General features: G+C 46.6%; 1 protein-coding gene across 2 annotated transcripts in view; it reads left to right on the top strand.

Annotated features, from left to right (window-relative positions):
• Positions 1-20,226, top strand: part of srcap (Snf2-related CREBBP activator protein) — a 58,667-nt gene extending 38,441 nt beyond the window's left edge. For both annotated transcript variants that reach the window (XM_078163189.1, XM_078163188.1), the window contains 8 exons: positions 69-271; positions 1,715-1,884; positions 2,005-2,201; positions 9,922-10,036; positions 11,274-11,399; positions 11,995-12,171; positions 12,375-12,458; positions 13,271-20,226. In XM_078163189.1, coding sequence (XP_078019315.1) covers positions 69-271; positions 1,715-1,884; positions 2,005-2,201; positions 9,922-10,036; positions 11,274-11,399; positions 11,995-12,171; positions 12,375-12,458; positions 13,271-18,688 — 6,490 coding nt within the window. In that variant the 3' untranslated portion in view covers positions 18,689-20,226. The remainder of the gene's footprint in view (positions 1-68; positions 272-1,714; positions 1,885-2,004; positions 2,202-9,921; positions 10,037-11,273; positions 11,400-11,994; positions 12,172-12,374; positions 12,459-13,270) is intronic.
• Positions 20,227-20,323: the final 97 nt, after the last annotated feature.

Raw genomic sequence — 20,323 nt, 5'->3', positions numbered from 1 at the left:
AGAGGAAAGATCTGTGACCTAACTGTAATATACTGTGACTTACCTGTAATTTACTGTGCCCACTTTAGGTTTACGTTTGCCATTCCTCCAGTGGAGGCTCCTCCCATCTCCATGCACTGCTGCCACCCTCCTCCGTCTCTGAGCCACAAGCAGGCCGTCTTCTCCACCTTGTTGTCATCTCAGGTCGCTCCACTCACGGGCAGCCTCCATCGTATCCAGTGTTACATGAGGACCCAGTTCCCAGACCTGAGACTCATACAGTATGACTGTGGTAAGATGTCAACATGAGTGTTGAAGCTCGCTGTTGTCAACTTGTTATTATTCAACTAGAAAATATTCTTCTTAAATCAAAATGTTCCTGCTCGTAAAGGTCCAGTGTGCAGGCTTTAGGGGCATCTGTTGGCAGACATGGAAAATAATAATCATGTCTATGTTTATATTTGTGTAAAATCACTCTTGTGTTTTTGTTCCCATTTATATCTACATACATAGCAGGGTCTCTTCCATGGAGTGTGCCATGTTGTTTCTACAGTAGCCCAGAATGGACAAACCAGACATCGGCTCTATATCTGGCCATTTAGGTTTTTCCATCTGCTTCACCACAGTACTTCTCCTACATGCTGCGCACATGGGAGAAGTTTCAGCTGAATCCTGAACACTAGACATTTGAGCAGCTCTTCCAGGAGACAAGGCTAACTGTTAGCATCACACAGCTAATGTTACCCAATGGTTATTAAATGGATTTAATGACAGAGTCGAGTTGTAGATTGTTGGGACCGTTTAACTGTTCGCTGTTTCTTATTTACACTAAAGCAAAGAGCACAGTCTGCTGTAACTGATGCCGGATGGTTGGACACAGTTTGGGTTTCGGGAAGCCGATCAGTGGGGCGTCCAGTTCAAAGACCTTTCTGAGCAGAGTTTCACAAAGCACTAAAAGACGCACTTTAGTACTACATGTTATTTTTTAGGAATTGTTGATTTGCAGGGTGCAAGGTGTCCCGATGAGTGTGTGTTTGTGTGTGTGTGTGTGTGTGTGTGTGTTTGGTATCTTTAAAATCCACTTGAGAGAAAGCGCTCACGAAGCAGGGTTGATAATTAGCACCAGACAAATGCAAAGCGGCTTCTAGATTTTCTTCACTCACCAGACACAAAAACACCAACAACAATTTAACGAGTAGATTTGGGGATTCACCAGCTACAGTGACAGACAGGGGACAAAAAGGTTAATTTCCAACCGTGTCATAAGGCACTGGTCATTTCCTGAACCCCCCAAAACACTGGAGTGGATAGATGAATGAAATTTAAGTTACTTTGTCCTCTTCATCTTAAGAAAAACATTTTTATTAAATTCTGGAGCAGCTGGTTTAACTGTGTCGGGCCCTGACGGACAGACAGACGGACGTACAGACAGACAGACTCTGTGGAGCTATCTGTTCACTAACTTTGTCATTTTCTTCTATTTTAGCAAAGCTTGATGATTTGTATTATATTTTTTCTCAAGTCTCCCCTGAACACATTTTATCTCCCTAAATGTTCTAAGTTCTTGAATTTTGAAGAACCATCTCTGGATTGCAGAGGTGATAAAAAATAAGAAAGAATTAAAAATGAATACTAGTACCTGATATAGCGTGTCCCATACCTCATGATGTGTTCTGCCTGATTAATATTCTCTGCTGTTGGTGAAATAAATCATCTGTATTCCCCATGTGTGCAGGTAAGCTGCAGACTCTCCACACTTTGCTGCGTAAGCTGAAGACAGGAGGCCACAGAGTGCTGATCTTCACTCAGATGACGCGTATGTTGGACGTGTTGGAGCAGTTCCTCAACTACCACGGACACATCTACCTCCGTCTGGATGGCAGCACGCGTGTGGAGCAGAGACAGGTCAGCGCTGACCGTGTTTTCAAATAACCACGCATGAAAATAGATTTTTAACTGCCTCCTCCAGATTACAGCAGAATATTTAATGTTTGTTTTCTGTGCGTCGTCTTGCTTCTCCTTCAGGCCCTCATGGAGCGCTTCAACGCAGATCGACGTATTTTCTGCTTCATTTTGTCAACTCGCAGCGGAGGTGTAGGCGTGAACCTGACGGGAGCCGACACAGTGGTGTTCTACGACAGCGACTGGAACCCCACCATGGATGCCCAGGCGCAGGACCGCTGCCACAGAATCGGCCAGACCAGAGACGTCCACATCTACAGGTGACGGCTTTTAACTGTTTAGAGTTCACAGGTGTACAGCTGCAACATCTCTTTAAATTCTTGTCACACACGGTCTGTTTAAGGCGGCAGCTTCATTTTCGTTTTGACCTTTACATGCTCGATTAAAGCAGGAAGTATCAAGTGATCGTCAGCAGACAGTAAAGTGTTCAGATTCTGTGGTCAGTAAAAGGAACAGAGACTTCTGCCTTCAAGAAAAGTAATTCTACTTTCAAGAGTCCCCACACTCCCATTTTCCTCGAGGGCAGATGGCGACGTCACACATCAAGCCTTAGTGCTCAGATCAGATTTAATGCTCAGATCAGATACTGCTTTTTTTTTTAAATGTGGCAGTATCAGAGTGTGAAGTGGTCTCGGTCCTGAACTGACCCACATGGGCTACAGAACAAACAGCACTCTATCGTATGAAGTAAACACACACAGGCCACTGGATTCAGTGTTTAGTTTCATTTATAAGTTGATGTGCAGTGGAAGACAGCGAATGTGTGAGCAGATGATAATCAGGACGAAGCAATGGTCGCTACTTCTGTACGAAGGTGTGTGTGGACGTTGAGTCGGAGCCAGCAGAGGTGGAACTGTGACAGAAATGACTCGGTTGAAACAGATTTCATCCAAAATTTCAGGATGTCAGAGGCACTTATAACGACGTGACAGCTGGACTCTCGCCAGTGCAGCATTGTGACAAGTCACTCTAGAGCAGTGGTTCCCAAATGGTGGGTCGCAGTCCAAAAGTCGGTCATGGGCCGGTTCTGAACGGACCACAAGTGACTTGCAAACGTGTCAAGTTAGTAAACAAAAAAAAAATACTCTAGATTTATATAATTACAGTGAATTTCCGGCACAGAGCTTTTATTTTGAAGTGCTGTTTCCTGCTGTAGGGTGAGAGACTAACAGACATACGTCCTAATGCAAGTATGATGCTGAATGTATTAAACTGTGGGACCTCAAAGTAATGATGAAGGAGAAATCTGCACCAGTTGGGAACCACTGATCGAGAGTGACGTAAAAATGTCGCTCAATTTCTGATATGACTGTTGAGGCTGAGGTCATGACCTGTGTCTGAGTCAGGAGCACACAGGACAGGTGTCCAAAGATCAGGTTCAATTTGTGCTGTTCACACGAAAAACAGATCTGAGTCACAATCGGCAAAAACAAATCAGATTTGTGTCTGAAGTGAGGTCTGAGTGTTGCCTAACGCCAAGCACAGGTAATGAACTTAACAAATATGTTTCCATGTGGGTGTGGCCTGAGTGATGACTCTGATCCATCTGTGTGTGCCAGTCAGCATGTTAATAGTCCCTCAAGCACAACACCAGCCCTACCTGATGTCCACCCAAACAGAGTGAAGTCACAATGTGACAGCACGAACAGCTGACGAGGAAACAACAGGACTGTAGACAGATGTTGTTCGACAGGAAAGAGGAGGAGGAAATGTCATCTGATAAACCTGTCGATCAGTAGCTGTGGTGTTTATATGCCGTGGCGTTTAAAGGCCGTGGCGTTTTAAGGCCGTGGCGTTTAAAGGCCGTGGCGTTTATATGCCGTGGTGTTTATATGCCGTGGCGTTTTAAGGCCGTGGTGTTTATATGCCGTGGTGTTTATATGCCGTGGTGTTTTAAGGCCGTGGTGTTTATATGCCGTGGTGTTTTAAGGCCGTGGTGTTTATATGCCGTGGTGTTTTAAGGCCGTGGTGTTTATATGCCGTGGCGTTTAAAGGCCGTGGCGTTTATATGCCGTGGTGTTTATATGCCGTGGCGTTTTAAGGCCGTGGTGTTTATATGCCGTGGTGTTTTAAGGTCGTGGTGTTTATATGCCGTGGTGTTTTAAGGTTGTGGTGTTTTAAGGCCGTGGTGTTTATATGCCGTGGTGTTTTAAGGTCGTGGTGTTTATATGCCGTGGTGTTTTAAGGCCGTGGTGTTTTAAGGCCATGGCGTTTATATGCCGTGGCGTTTAAAGGCCGTGGCGTTTATATGCCGTGGTGTTTATATGCCGTGGCGTTTTAAGGCTGTGGTGTTTAAAGGCCGTGGCATTTATATGCCGTGGTGTTTTAAGGCCGTGGCATTTATATGCCGTGGTGTTTTAAGGTCGTGGCGTTTATATGCCGTGGTGTTGTAAGGCCGTGGCGTTTATATGCCGTGGTGTTTTAAGGTCGTGGCGTTTATATGCCGTGGTGTTTTAAGGCCGTGGTGTTTTAAGGCCATGGCGTTTATATGCCGTGGCGTTTAAAGGCCGTGGCGTTTATATGCCGTGGTGTTTATATGCCGTGGCGTTTTAAGGCTGTGGTGTTTAAAGGCCGTGGCATTTATATGCCGTGGTGTTTTAAGGCCGTGGCATTTATATGCCGTGGTGTTTTAAGGTCGTGGCGTTTATATGCCGTGGTGTTTTAAGGCCGTGGCGTTTATATGCCGTGGTGTTTTAAGGTCGTGGCGTTTATATGCCGTGGTGTTTATATGCCGTGGTGTTTTAAGGTCGTGGCGTTTATATGCCGTGGTGTTTATATGCCGTGGTGTTTTAAGGCCGTGGCGTTTATATGCCGTGGTGTTTTAAGGTCGTGGTGTTTATATGCCGTGGTGTTTATATGCCATGGTGTTTTAAGGCCATGGCGTTTATATGCCGTGGTGTTTCAAGGCCGTGGTGTTTAAAGGCCGTGGTGTTTCAAGGCCGTGGTGTTTCAAGGCCGTGGTGTTTTAAGGTCGTGGTGTTTATATGCCACAGTGTTTAAAGGCCGTGGCGTTTAAAGGCTGTGGTGTTTTAAGGCCGTGGCGTTTAAAGGCCGTGGTGTTTTAAGGCCGTGGCGTTTATATGCCGTGGTGTTTATATGCCGTGGTGTTTTAAGGCCGTGGTGTTTATATGCCGTGGTGTTTTAAGGTCATGGTGTTTTAAGGCCATGGTGTTTATATGCCGTGGTGTTTTAAGGCTGTGGCGTTTTAAGGCCGTGGTGTTTATATGCCGTGGTGTTTTAAGGTCATGGTGTTTTAAGGCCATGGTGTTTATATGCCGTGGTGTTTTAAGGCTGTGGCGTTTTAAGGTCATGGTGTTTATATGCCGTGGTGTTTTAAGGCCGTGGTGTTTATATGCCGTGGTGTTTTAAGGTCATGGTGTTTTAAGGCCATGGTGTTTATATGCCGTGGTGTTTTAAGGTCATGGTGTTTATATGCCGTGGTGTTTTAAGGTCGTGGTGTTTATATGCCGTGGTGTTTTAAGGTCGTGGCGTTTATATGCCGTGGTGTTTTAAGGCCGTGGCGTTTATATGCCGTGGTGTTTTAAGGTCGTGGTGTTTATATGCCGTGGTGTTTATATGCCATGGTGTTTTAAGGCCATGGCGTTTATATGCCGTGGTGTTTATATGCCGTGGTGTTTCAAGGCCGTGGTGTTTAAAGGCCGTGGTGTTTCAAGGCCGTGGTGTTTCAAGGCCGTGGTGTTTTAAGGTCGTGGTGTTTATATGCCACAGTGTTTAAAGGCCGTGGCGTTTAAAGGCTGTGGTGTTTTAAGGCCGTGGCGTTTAAAGGCCGTGGTGTTTATATGCCGTGGTGTTTATATGCCATGGTGTTTTAAGGCCGTGGCGTTTATATGCCGTGGTGTTTATATGCCGTGGTGTTTTAAGGCCATGGTGTTTTAAGGCCGTGGCGTTTTAAGGTCATGGTGTTTATATGCCGTGGTGTTTTAAGGTCATGGTGTTTATATGCCGTGGTGTTTTAAGGTCATGGTGTTTATATGCCGTGGTGTTTTAAGGCCATGGTGTTTATATGCCGTGGTGTTTTAAGGTCATGGTGTTTATATGCCGTGGTGTTTTAAGGTCATGGTGTTTATATGCCGTGGTGTTTTAAGGTCATGGTGTTTATATGCCGTGGTGTTTTAAGGTCGTGGTGTTTTAAGGTCGTGGTGTTTATATGCCGTGGTGTTTTAAGGCCGTGGTGTTTTAAGGTCATGGTGTTTATATGCCGTGGTGTTTTAAGGTCGTGGTGTTTTAAGGTCGTGGTGTTTATATGCCGTGGTGTTTTAAGGTCGTGGTGTTTTAAGGTCATGGTGTTTATATGCCGTGGTGTTTTAAGGTCGTGGTGTTTTAAGGTCATGGTGTTTATATGCCGTGGTGTTTTAAGGCCGTGGTGTTTTAAGGCCATGGTGTTTATATGCCGTGGTGTTTTAAGGTCATGGTGTTTATATGCCGTGGTGTTTTAAGGTCATGGTGTTTATATGCCGTGGTGTTTTAAGGTCATGGTGTTTATATGCCGTGGTGTTTTAAGGTCATGGTGTTTATATGCCGTGGTGTTTTAAGGTCATGGTGTTTATATGCCGTGGTGTTTTAAGGTCGTGGTGTTTTAAGGTCGTGGTGTTTATATGCCGTGGTGTTTTAAGGCCGTGGCGTTTATATGCCGTGGTGTTTTAAGGTCGTGGCGTTTATATGCCGTGGTGTTTTAAGGTCGTGGTGTTTATATGCCGTGGTGTTTATATGCCATGGTGTTTTAAGGCCATGGCGTTTATATGCCGTGGTGTTTATATGCCGTGGTGTTTCAAGGCCGTGCTGTTTAAAGGCCGTGGTGTTTCAAGGCCGTGGTGTTTCAAGGCCGTGGTGTTTTAAGGTCGTGGTGTTTATATGCCACAGTGTTTAAAGGCCGTGGCGTTTATATGCCGTGGTGTTTATATGCCGTGGTGTTTCAAGGCCGTGGTGTTTAAAGGCCGTGGTGTTTCAAGGCCGTGGTGTTTCAAGGCCGTGGTGTTTTGAGGTCGTGGTGTTTATATGCCACAGTGTTTAAAGGCCGTGGCGTTTAAAGGCCGTGGCGTTTAAAGGCTGTGGTGTTTTAAGGCCGTGGCGTTTAAAGGCCGTGGTGTTTTAAGGCCGTGGTGTTTTAAGGCCGTGGTGTTTATATGCCGTGGTGTTTTAAGGCCGTGGTGTTTTAAGGTCGTGGTGTTTTAAGGCCATGGTGTTTTAAGGCCGTGGTGTTTTAAGGTCGTGGTGTTTATATGCCGTGGTGTTTTAAGGCCGTGGTGTTTTAAGGTCGTGGTGTTTTAAGGCCGTGGTGTTTTAAGGCCGTGGTGTTTATATGCCGTGGTGTTTTAAGGCCGTGGTGTTTTAAGGTCATGGTGTTTATATGCCGTGGTGTTTTAAGGCCGTGGTGTTTATATGCCGTGGTGTTTTAAGGTCATGGTGTTTATATGCCGTGGTGTTTTAAGGTCGTGGTGTTTTAAGGTCGTGGTGTTTTAAGGTCGTGGTGTTTATATGCCGTGGTGTTTTAAGGTCGTGGTGTTTATATGCCGTGGTGTTTTAAGGTCGTGGTGTTTTAAGGCCGTGGTGTTTTAAGGTCGTGGTGTTTATATGCCGTGGTGTTTATATGCCGTGGCGTTTATATGCCATGGTGTTTTAAGGCCGTGGTGTTTTAAGGCCATGGCGTTTATATGCCATGGTGTTTTAAGGCCATGGCGTTTATATGCCGTGGTGTTTTAAGGCCATGGCGTTTATATGCCATGGTGTTTTAAGGCCATGGCGTTTATATGCCGTGGTGTTTAAAGGCCGTGGCGTTTAAAGGCCGTGGTGTTTTAAGGCCGTGGCGTTTATATGCCGTGGCGTTTTAAGGCCGTGGTGTTTAAAGGCCGTGGCGTTTATATGCCGTGGTGTTTATATGCCATGGTGTTTTAAGGCCGTGGCGTTTTAAGGCCGTGGCGTTTATATGCCGTGGTGTTTTAAGGTCGTGGCGTTTATATGCCTTGGTGTTTTAAGGCCGTGGTGTTTATATGCCATGGTGTTTTAAGGCCGTGGCGTTTTAAGGCCGTGGCGTTTATATGCCGTGGTGTTTTAAGGTCGTGGCGTTTATATGCCGTGGTGTTTTAAGGTCGTGGTGTTTATATGCCGTGGTGTTTATATGCCATGGTGTTTTAAGGCCATGGCGTTTATATGCCGTGGTGTTTATATGCCGTGGTGTTTCAAGGCCGTGCTGTTTAAAGGCCGTGGTGTTTCAAGGCCGTGGTGTTTCAAGGCCGTGGTGTTTTAAGGTCATGGTGTTTATATGCCACAGTGTTTAAAGGCCGTGGCGTTTATATGCCGTGGTGTTTATATGCCGTGGTGTTTCAAGGCCGTGGTGTTTAAAGGCCGTGGTGTTTCAAGGCCGTGGTGTTTCAAGGCCGTGGTGTTTTAAGGTCGTGGTGTTTATATGCCACAGTGTTTAAAGGCCGTGGCGTTTAAAGGCCGTGGCGTTTAAAGGCTGTGGTGTTTTAAGGCCGTGGCGTTTAAAGGCCGTGGTGTTTTAAGGCCGTGGTGTTTTAAGGCCGTGGTGTTTATATGCCGTGGTGTTTTAAGGCCGTGGTGTTTTAAGGTCGTGGTGTTTTAAGGCCATGGTGTTTTAAGGCCGTGGTGTTTTAAGGTCGTGGTGTTTATATGCCGTGGTGTTTTAAGGCCGTGGTGTTTTAAGGTCGTGGTGTTTTAAGGCCGTGGTGTTTTAAGGCCGTGGTGTTTATATGCCGTGGTGTTTTAAGGCCGTGGTGTTTTAAGGTCATGGTGTTTATATGCCGTGGTGTTTATATGCCGTGGTGTTTTAAGGCCGTGGTGTTTATATGCCGTGGTGTTTTAAGGTCATGGTGTTTATATGCCGTGGTGTTTTAAGGTCGTGGTGTTTTAAGGTCGTGGTGTTTATATGCCGTGGTGTTTTAAGGTCGTGGTGTTTATATGCCGTGGTGTTTTAAGGTCGTGGTGTTTTAAGGCCGTGGTGTTTTAAGGTCGTGGTGTTTATATGCCGTGGTGTTTTAAGGCCATGGTGTTTTAAGGCCGTGGTGTTTTAAGGCCATGGCGTTTATATGCCATGGTGTTTTAAGGCCATGGCGTTTATATGCCGTGGTGTTTTAAGGCCATGGCGTTTATATGCCATGGTGTTTTAAGGCCATGGCGTTTAAAGGCCGTGGTGTTTTAAGGCCGTGGCGTTTATATGCCGTGGCGTTTTAAGGCCGTGGTGTTTAAAGGCCGTGGTGTTTATATGCCGTGGCGTTTATATGCCATGGTGTTTTAAGGCCGTGGTGTTTTAAGGCCATGGCGTTTATATGCCATGGTGTTTTAAGGCCATGGCGTTTATATGCCGTGGTGTTTTAAGGCCATGGCGTTTATATGCCATGGTGTTTTAAGGCCATGGCGTTTATATGCCGTGGTGTTTAAAGGCCGTGGCGTTTAAAGGCCGTGGTGTTTTAAGGCCGTGGCGTTTATATGCCGTGGCGTTTTAAGGCCGTGGTGTTTAAAGGCCGTGGCGTTTATATGCCGTGGTGTTTATATGCCATGGTGTTTTAAGGCCGTGGCGTTTTAAGGCCGTGGCGTTTATATGCCGTGGTGTTTTAAGGTCGTGGCGTTTATATGCCTTGGTGTTTTAAGGCCGTGGTGTTTATATGCCATGGTGTTTTAAGGCCGTGGCGTTTTAAGGCCGTGGCGTTTATATGCCGTGGTGTTTTAAGGTCGTGGCGTTTATATGCCATGGTGTTTTAAGGCCGTGGTGTTTTAAGGTCGTGGCGTTTATATGCCGTGGTGTTTTAAGGTCGTGGCGTTTATATGCCGTGGTGTTTTAAGGCCATGGCGTTTATATGCTGTGCTGTTTAAAGGCCGTGGCGTTTTAAGGCCGTGGCGTTTAAAGGCCGTGGTGTTTGCTTCATACTTCTGTACAATCATAAGTCCCCATGAAGAAGAAATGTGATCTCAACACGTATTAATGTTTTTAATGTTCCTCTGCAGGCTGATAAGCGAGCGAACGGTGGAGGAGAACATTTTGAAGAAAGCCAATCAGAAGAGGATGCTGGGAGATATGGCCATTGAAGGAGGAAACTTCACCACTGCCTTCTTCAAACAGGTAGAACTGACTTTTTATTTTACTGACAATAGCCTTTGTTTTCTGGGTTCAGACACGAGAGCTCACTGCCCGTGTGTGTGTGTGTGTGTGTGTGTGTGTGTGTGTATGAGTATGGAGTTTGCATCAGTGACAGATGGGACCTGGTCTTCAGTGCTGTGGGGTGTAACACACACACTTTGGTTCTGGATAGATGATGAGAGAATACCTAAGGGGCATTATTAACAAACAAAATGAGCGACAAACACAACTCGATGCTTTTTTCTGTGGCCATGTCTACGACCTTACTGACATCTTACTTTGCATCATGTTGTATTTTATAAATCTATTTTATTCTTCCTTTTTGGTGAGATACCACGAAAAGCCCTCTCTGGGTTTCTGCCTCACCTGTTTCTGTTTTACCTTTTCTGTTTCTTTTTATATCTAAATGTGTAAATAAACTTAACTTTAACTGAACTGTATGATCGTCCTGCCATGAAGGGGTTGAACGTAAAAATTGCAAAGCGATTTTGGTTGAATAACTGAATGGACCACAGATAATATATTTTGAAAAACAAGTCATTGGCCGCTTAAAATCCGTCCTGGGGCCATGATTGGCCTCTGGGCGGGACTTTGGATGTGTCTGTTGGAAGGTTACGGCAGACGAAGCTGCTCCGGTGCTCTTTGGGCGTGCTCCTTTAAAGGGATAGTGCACCCAAAAATGTAAATTCAGCCATTATCTACTCACCCATATGCCGAGGGAGGCTCAGGTGAAGTTTTAGAGTCCTCACATCACTTGTGAAGATCCAAGGGGAGAGGAGGTAGCAACACAACTCCACCTAATGGAGGCTGACGGCGCCCCAGATTCAAACGTCCAAAAACACATCATTGAAACCACAAAATATCTCCATACTGCTCGTCCGTAGTGATCCAAGTGTCGGGGCTTCAGGACACTTGCATCACTAGGGTTGTGTTAGTTTATCTCTAGTTTTCTTTGTGTGCAGAAACACAGGCTATGCCCTCCTCCCCTTTCATTCAGCGTATTAACATCTACCTTTTTAAGTAGCACCACTTGTGCTGTTTGAAGTGCGCCGATGTTTTCCTGTGAATGCAGTGAATAAATGACTCCATCAGCATCACTGCTCTGTTTGAGCCTGTTAATGTCGAGACAGATCAAGTGCCTCCTTTTTCATTTTCCTTTAAGTACAGAGGACTGTTTTCCTTTCAGCTCAATATGACTCATTTTCAATATGTTCCTCAGCAAACCATCCGAGAGCTCTTTGATATGAACGACGGGGAGAGGAGGGAGGTGGCAGTGGAGCTCTCAGTGCCCCAGGCTGAGGAGGAGGAGGCTGTCAACAAACAGAGCACCACCATTCTGGAGCAGGTTAGATGCATCACATTTATTCTGTGGAGGACGGAACCTGTCACTATCAAAAATCAATCAATCAGTGACTTGATAAATAAATTAATATGGCATTAAATGCACCAAACATAATTTTAAAAATAAATGTAGACATAAATTGATAAAGACTAATTTGCTTCTTTGTTTATTTGTATTAATTCCCCTCATTATTTATTTACTTACCCACTTAATTTTCTCATTTATTTATTTTTATTATTTTTTTATTACATTTTATTAATTTTTATTAAATGTAAACATTTATTTTTTTTTTAAATATTGTATTTATTTTCAATTTATTTTAAAATGTATTTATTTGTGTAATATGTTACCTTTGCATTTTCCCAGGTATTTATTTACCCAAACTTGTTTATTTAATTCTGTTTTATTTTCTTTATACATTTTTTTTATTAATATCCCAGAAAAGGTAAAATATCAAAATTATTAATGACTGCTGTATTTTTTGGACTGATGTTGAATTTCCAAACTGATCAACCTCATCCTGGATCAATGTGTCAAACATATCAAACAATCAATGCTTTTCTAACACGTATGGTTGTGTACCAATGATCTCTCACAGGCCCTGTGTCGTGCCGAGGATGAGGAGGACATAGTTGCTGCCTCTCAGGCCAAAGCGGAGCAGGTGGCAGAACTGGCGGAGTTCAATGAGAACATACCACTGGATGATGGAGGGGAACAGGAGGAGGTGGAGGAGCTCTCCAAGGCCGAGCAGGAGATCGCTGCTCTGGTGGAGCAGGTGAGTAATCAGCAGCACATTAGTTTGAGCTCATTTGGATTTTACATCTGTCAGATAAAAACTAAATGTAATACTGTTTATATCCAAAACTAATCAAATGAATCTCTGTGACAGTGAAGACGGGGGTATATCTGCTGTATAGATTCATTATATGTATATATATATATATATATATACTCACCGTATGCTCTGCCTATCTGCAGCTCACTCCAATTGAACGCTACGCCATGAACTTCCTGGAAGCCTCACTAGAAGACGTGTGCAAAGAGGAGTTGAAGCAGGCTGAGGTAACGCCACATTTTTTGATCCTGTTGTTTTAAAGTAAATATTGTTTATCCTTACACTGTATCTGCCTGTGTACATATATATAATATCCTTTATATTTATATTGTTGACATTACGACTGTGCAGCGTTAGTACTTACTGTGGAATAATATTTATATATTTATGTATAGTATTAAAATACTCCACACCGTGGAGCAGAGATGGACGCCAAATTGCATTTTCCAAGTCCATGGGTCTTATTAAACCAAAACTCAATTTGAAATAATGTTTAAGTCTCCCAGTCGCATCTCTGATAATTAATGACATGCAGTTTGGGGCTGCGGCGTGTGAAGAACCTAATCTGAAGCTTAAATCTGCTAAATGCTGACTAAATCTAAATGTGTTACATTTCTAATCGCTTGTCATGTTTAACTTGTTTCAAAGGCATCTGTGTATTGTGAACGTAACAGAGCACAGTGCGAAATAAAACTAATTTCTAATAATGACAAGCAACATGTATGTGCAGTATCGTACTTACACAAACACTACGAGCAGTCAGAGGAACAGCTGTAGATTTTGTTTGTACCTGCGAACAGATCGGAGCGACTAACATATTGATGAATGCCAAAATACATGTAAATTTCCTTCTGCGAACAGTTTACACACAAACTAGTTCCGCTCACGTCTCATGAATGAGACCTTGTGTGTTTATAGTTAAATACATCTTATATGTATTGCTGTTATTTGCTTTTGACTCTTGAGCTGCTACAACCTGTGAACTTCCTCGATGTGGAACTGATAAAGTCTGCATCTTATTTGTCCTGTGTCTGTTTAGGAACAAGTGGAGGCTGCCAGGAAGGGCCTGGACCAAGCCAAGGAGGAGGGCCTTAAGCTTCATGCTTCATCCGATGATGACGAGGATGACTTTTTGTCACCGCCAGCCTCTGTGGAGCCTGCTCAGCCAGCCCGCCGTGGCCGTAAACCTAAGGACAAGGACAAGATTGTCACCTCGACAAGGACCAGCGGTCGACTGCGTGGGGCCTCACCTGAAACGGAACCTGAGCCCACAACCCCTAGAGAAGTGCCTGAAAGACTCCGCTGCGGTCTGAGAGGACGAGGAGCTGCCAAAGACACTGGTACTGTGTCTACCACCCCGTCCCGCACAGACCATCACAAAACCTCCTCGTCAACCAGGCTTCAAGATTCCTCCAAGTCGTCAAAAGCCTCATCTCCTGCCAGAGATCACCAGACCATCAAAACCAGGACTCTGCCAAACCGCTCCCATCCCAGTCCAGTGCCTTCCCCTCCTACGACCTCTCCCCCTGGAGGGAAACAACAGTGTGTTGGGGAGACCGACAGCAAGACCTCCAAAGCCTGCAAAGAGGAGAAGGAAGGGGAGAAGGAGAGGAGGGTGTCTGAGTCTTCGCTAGAATCCAGCTGCCCGGCGGACCATCAGGCAAAAGATGATGACACCAAAGACCACAGCGCCATGTCTCCCCCCTCCACCAGCTCCAGATCACCTCGCAAGCGTCAGTCAGCAGATGGTGAAGTCCTGCGGGGCCTGGTTGAAGACTCTCCATCGGCCAAAGTCCTGCGAAAACTTCCAGGGAGGTTGGTCACCGTGGTGGAAGAGAAAGAGCCAAGGAGGAGGAGGCGAAGAGGAAGCGGCACCGGAGGTGGAACTTCTTCAGAGGAGGCCACCGTGGAGGAGAACACTGCTGGATTCGTTGATGAACCAAACAAAGACAACACGTCACTGAGCCCTGACAGCAAAACAAAAGGGACCGTTACCAAATCTCCTCAGGACCAAGACTCTACTCCTAGTCCGTCTGTGCACCCACCGCCTGTCAGAAGTTATCCTCCATATTCCCCGTCCCATCTTTCTCCTGACATGCCTGTGCTGAGAAATCTTCCCGTGCGGCGCAGGCTGGAAACTGAATCTCGCATGGCTGCTCAGCTGGGAGAACAACAGCAGCATCTGGGTCGGGGAAGGGGAGGAAACCAGTCCAGAAAAACAGACGTACAACCAGGCAAAGATGCCACTGCAACTTCCACAGACTCCAGTGTGAACTCTGTTGTGGCACCTTTGAAGAGAAAGAGGGGCCGGCCCCCTAAGACTCCCCCAAGGTTACCAGAGTCTGACAGCACAGTGACCCCTTCTTCACAGCCCACCTCGCCAAGTGAGGAAGGGAATCCTCCTCTTTCCCCGAAACGTAAGAGAGGTCGCCCTCGCAAAGACTCCACAACTGCACCAGAGACTGTCAGTGAAGGACATAACTCTAAAAATGAGACCACAACTACTGGTGTATCTGGTATATCCAAAACTGATGCTAGCACAGAGCCAACTGTCTCACCTCCCCATAAGTCAGAGACCCCTATAGCTGCTGTTGTCACTACAAGTTACGCCTCCCAGTCTACCAAAGCTGAGGGAACAGAAACCAAGAGTGAGGTTACATCCCCTTCTCCAAATCCAGCTAAAGCCCCCACAGCAACATCAACAACAGATAAAGCTTCCACACCAGTTGCAGCTTCAGTGCAAGTACCCACTACACCTGCACCCTTTCCTGTGGTTGCCTCCACGTCAGCTTCAGCCCAATTCATTAGCTCAGCTCCAGCTCCAGTTTCAAGCCCAGACACAGCAGCAACCCACGTGTCCCCCGCATCCTCTGTCCCACTTTCCACGTCTACCACCATCCCAGTTACTGCTACCCCCACTACCACGGCTCCACTGCCACCTGCTAGCACCATCACATCAACTCTTCCAGGTATAAAACCAACACTTGTGGTTTCCACTGCTTCTAAAGCTCCCATAGAGCCAAAACCTTCAGTTTCTACAACTGTGAAAACAACAGGACCAGACTCTGCCAAAACCGCCACAGTTGCCACTCCAGCTGCTGCCACCCCATCGACTGTGTCATCTCCTGCCACGGCTGTCAAAGCAGTTCCCACATCAGTCGCTGCTGCAACAATCACAACAGCCGCTAACGTAGTATCAAAAACAGTCAGCGTTACACCAGCAGTCACCACTACAGCAAAATCAGTCGCAACAAAAAGTACAACTGTGAAGGAATTGAAGCAAGTTACTGCTTTGTCATCTACGACATCTTCCCCAGCTGGTGTAACTTCCACCCCAGCTACCATAACCTCCACCTCAGCTGCTGTAACTTCCCTCCCAGCTACCATAACCTCCGCCTCAGCTGCTGTAACTTCCCTCCCAGCTACCATAACCGCCGCCTCAGCTGGTGTAACTTCCCTCCCAGCTACCATAACTGCCGCCTCAACTGGTGTAACTTCCCTCCCAGCTACCATAACTGCCGCCTCAGCTGCTGTAACTTCCCTCCCAGCTACCATAACCTCCGCCTCAGCTGGTGTAACTTCCACCCCAGCTACCATAACCTCCACCTCAGCTGGTGTAACTTCCCTCCCAGCTACCATAACCTCCGCCTCAGCTGGTGTAACTTCCACCCCAGCTACCATAACCTCCACCTCAGCTGGTGTAACTTCCACCCCAGCTACCATAACCTCCGCCTCAGCTGGTGTAACTTCCACCCCAGCTACCATAACCTCCACCTCAGCTGCTGTAAGTTCCACCCCAGCTACCATAACCTCTGCTCCAGCTACCATAACCTCTTCGTCGGCTAATGTAACCTCCGCTCCAGCTACCATAACCTCCAGCTTGACTACCATAACCTCCGCCTCAGTTACTGTAACCTCTGCTCCAGCAACCGTAACCTCTGCCCGAACTTCCACACAGAAGGTTTCAACTACAGTTGCAACCCCGGCAACAGCTTCCCCAAAACCAACCTCAGCATCCTCCTCCGCTACAGCAACAACCGTGACAGCAACAGTAAAAACATTCCAAGCTCGTCCATCAAACTCAACAAGTCCAAGCACAGCTCCCACTGCAACTCCAACCATGTCTTCTTCTACAACTCCATCAGTAACAACAGTCTCATCTGCTGCAAATACAGCTCCATCTTCTCCAGCGCAAGCAAGGACTAATGCAACAGCTACCAAAGTCCCTACCAAACCAGTCTCAACTTCACAGCCACCAACAACAACAGGTCCAGTGTCTAAACAGGCAACAGCTGTCCCAGTGGTTGGCACATCCTCTGCAAAACCTCCTGCTATACCAACCCCAACCTGCACTCCTTCCCCAACCACAGTGTCTGCCAGTGTAACTATCACAGCCAAGTCTAAGACAGTTACAGTAACTTCATCAGCCCCAAGTCCAAGTAAAGTAGTCCAAGTAAAAACCCCTGTAGCAGTAGCCCCCTCCAAAGAACACTCAACGCCATCCACCCCTGCAACAACTGCAGAAAAGACTGTCAAGATCCCACCTCCTGTTACAACTTCCACAGGTGCTACACCAGCTCCAGTACCAACAGTCACCACAGCTACATCATCCTCAGAAAAGTCTAGTACAGCTGCTACCACAAACATTGTCATGACTACCCAAGCATCCACTACCACAGCTGCCACGACCAGAACAGCTCCCCTTGTGTCCACCACGCAAACATCTGCAGTAACTTCCCTGCAAGTACAAAGCTTGGATGTGTCCACACCAACCAAGACGGAGGCCCCACCCCAGGTAGCTACATCTGCTTCCTCCAGTGTTTCATCTGATAAACAATCTTCAGAGCTGACGCAGAAAGTGTCCAAGAGTGATCCAGACAGGGAGACAGAAATGGAGGTAGACACAGTGGAGGCTGGCGCAAGGACTAGCAAGGAGGAGGATGACAAAAAGGAGGACATCTGCAAGTCTCAGGCTAAAAGGAGAAAAGTGGAGAGTTCCTCTGAGACCAAAGAGTCGGACAGGGAGGGGGCAGGTGGAGAAGCACAGCCTGCAGCTGCCCCTCAGAAAGAAGAACCTAAGCAGGCGGTGGAGCAAACTCCAATCCCGAAAAGGCCTCTCAGTCGCCAGAGCAGCCAGGAGTCCGCTCGCTCCTCCTCGTCTTCATCTGGGTGCTCTACATCAACACTCACCCGTCACGCTCACCACAAGAGGACTTACGAGAACAGACATCCTGCCAAGAAGAGGCGGATGGATGTCACATCAGAAACAGGGAAGGAGGAGAAAAATGAAGAGGGTGGAGTGAAGGAAGAGGAAAGCAGCAAAAAGGAGCTCACCACCGCTCGGAGAAGACGTTCCAGGTCTTCCTCTTCCTCCTCAGACTCTGACAACAGTGAGAGCAGGAAGGAGCACCGGTTGACTCGCTCGGGGAAGCACAGGCTACAAGATCAGGAGAGGGAAAAGGGCAACAGCCGGCAGGGAAAGAAACCTGCGCCCAGCGCTGACAGAAATGCGTCAAACAACGCCAACACATCCACAGGTGGAGAGTCTGGCAGTGATACATCTTCTGTTAGGGTCACCAGGAAGTCTGCAGGATCTCAGCCTTCACAGGACAGTAAAGCTCAGACAAACAGCACCCCCTCGTTGCCTCCTGAGCCCGAAGTTCTGGGGAAGAGGTGCTCGGCACTCAATGCGGCAGCCAAGCTGCTAGCAATGAAAGGCAGGGTGGATACCCCTGGCCACACCACTCGGAAAGACTCGGGAGCGAAGGCCACAGGGACTTCTCCTGCCTCCTCTTCTGACAAGAACCAAAAGCCTAAAAGCAAAAGTGTACAAGCCTCCTCTCAGACTAACTCTGTAAATCTTACTAATAATAAAAGCAGTGGCAGCAAACCCTCAACGCCCAATCAGACAAGCCGCCCTGCGCCCCGCTCCACCAGACAGTGCCCCGGTTCTCTGGTTCCACCCCTGGAAGTGGAGTACAGGAGGTCTAAAGCAGAGGAAAAGGAAAGGGGGAGTAGGAAGTCATCAGGGGGAAAGGATGGTGAGACAGAGGGGCAGTCTTCATCCCGGGGCCACAGTGCCTGCAGCAGCATGAGCAGTGACGGCGAGGGCGGGCGCAGCAGCAGAAGCCGCAGCAGCAGCAACAGCAGCCAACGTACCCATAGCATCAGCTCTCAGAACACCGAGCACAGAGAGTCCCGCGCTGCTTCCTCCGGCAGCGAGCGCGAGAGGGATCGCAGCTCAGAGAGCAGAGACAAAAGAGACCAGCAGGGCCAGCGCAGGGAGAGTCGGAAGGACAGGAGGTCTCAAAAGCAGGAGGTGACCAGCAGTTCAGGAACAGAAGGGACGCCGGACAGGGTGCTGCGTAGCGTCGCAGCGCTCGCGGCAGTGCAGGCCCGGTCACCGGCCGCGAGCACCCGCTCCTCTTCTGGTCAACATCGTCACAACAAGACATGATCAGAGTGCCAAAGGGAAAAAATGGAAGCGAGAGTGCCGTTGTAGAGCACGATACGAGAGCATGTCATGACCTCCAAGGTTGCTGCTTTGTGTGCACTCTTAATGAATGCAAGGGAACTGAGTGCTGCACAAGCCAGGGACCTCCCTGCCTCTTGGGCCCTCTCCCTTTCCAATTGGAGCTGGTCCTCTCACCAGCTCAACCATTGTCAGCTGGGGGAAGGCTCAGGGATGCCGGACTGAGAGTTAAAAAAAAGTGGCACCATCGTTGTGCGTCCGTGAACGGACAGAGATGGTACAGTGGGTAAAGTCACCACTGGGACTTGAGGGGGGCAAAGGTGCAAGAGGTTATAAAGGAAAGTTGTTAGTTCACCTTATGTACTGTAATCATTTAAGACTGGAACACTCAGATCTTATGTGTTAAGATGGGATTATACAGCACCCTCTGTCAGGGTCGTAAACGAAAAGTCATTTGTGTGACGTTAAAAACTTTCGAGTGACCAGTTGTATTGTACGTTGGAGGTTTTAGAGAGTTTGGTTTTGAAAATTTCGTCAGCTGTCCTGACTATTGTTTCTTTGTAGTCAGTTGATAAGTTATGCATATTTTATTATTTCTTCCAGGGTTTTGGGAAGAGACCAGATCTGTCAATGTGATCTTTGCTGCACTATGCTGGAGCTTGTCTTTGCTTGGGCCCCTTTGTTTGTCACGTCAGTTTCTGTTCATTGGATTCATTTTTAAATCCAGCCTTGCATTTCTCATTTGCACATCTGATATTGTGGCCCTCGGCTTTTGAGTACATTGTGGTGTAGTAATACGTTTTTACATCAACTGGTTCCTGGTTCCTCACGATGCATCTCTACAGTCTGAAAAACTGCATTAATTGAAGTTGAAAATTGTCTTGAACACGTGCTCGTCACCACGACCCGGAGCAGCAGAAGCTAAATTTCTTTTTCCTAATCCTCCCAAAGGCATTTATAGTTAACGCTCCACTTTGTCGTGTATTTATATTGAAAGGGCAAGTACATGTTATTGAAATTAAGAGTGCCTCTTTGGCCAAATGGGTTTGAACCTCAGATTGCCTTGTAAAGCACCTGAAGCAGGGATGTTGAGCTTCTCTCCTTACTTAAAAAAAGCCAAAACAACAACAAAAAGACAGAACCTGGAGAACATCAAGAGACGCACCCTGTGCATCAGTGCTACCAAATTAATGTTTTATTTTTCACCTATTTCTTCTTTTGTTTTGTCACCATCACGTCATTGCTCTTCGTTCATGTAAAAAAAACAATTACTTGGACAAAATATGTGAATAAAATTACTGGTACAGTTCCAGATGACTGTAAATTGTCGATTTACTTTTGGACTTGTCGGAGCTATTTTGAGCAGAGGTGATATTTGGGGGCGGGGCGGGGGGTAGTTTATGGTGATGGTCTTACTTTTGATTTGTCTCTCTTCATTTGTTGCATTCCTTTGATCCCTTGTAATTCCACATTGTTTTACTTGAAAAATTAAGACAATTACAGTTGAATAAAAAGACCAAAAATTAGTTGCCATTTTTCATTGTGTTGAAGATTTTGTTTAATTGTGGGTGAAATACAGGCTCGTGTCATCTTAGTAGGTAAAAAACAAAACAACTGATA

Source organism: Epinephelus lanceolatus, chromosome 21 (assembly GCF_041903045.1).
Source record: "Epinephelus lanceolatus isolate andai-2023 chromosome 21, ASM4190304v1, whole genome shotgun sequence".
Taxonomy (NCBI): domain Eukaryota; kingdom Metazoa; phylum Chordata; class Actinopteri; order Perciformes; family Serranidae; genus Epinephelus; species Epinephelus lanceolatus.
The sequence above is the reverse complement of the archived record's forward strand: the minus strand, read 5'-3'. Positions and strand labels throughout refer to the sequence as shown.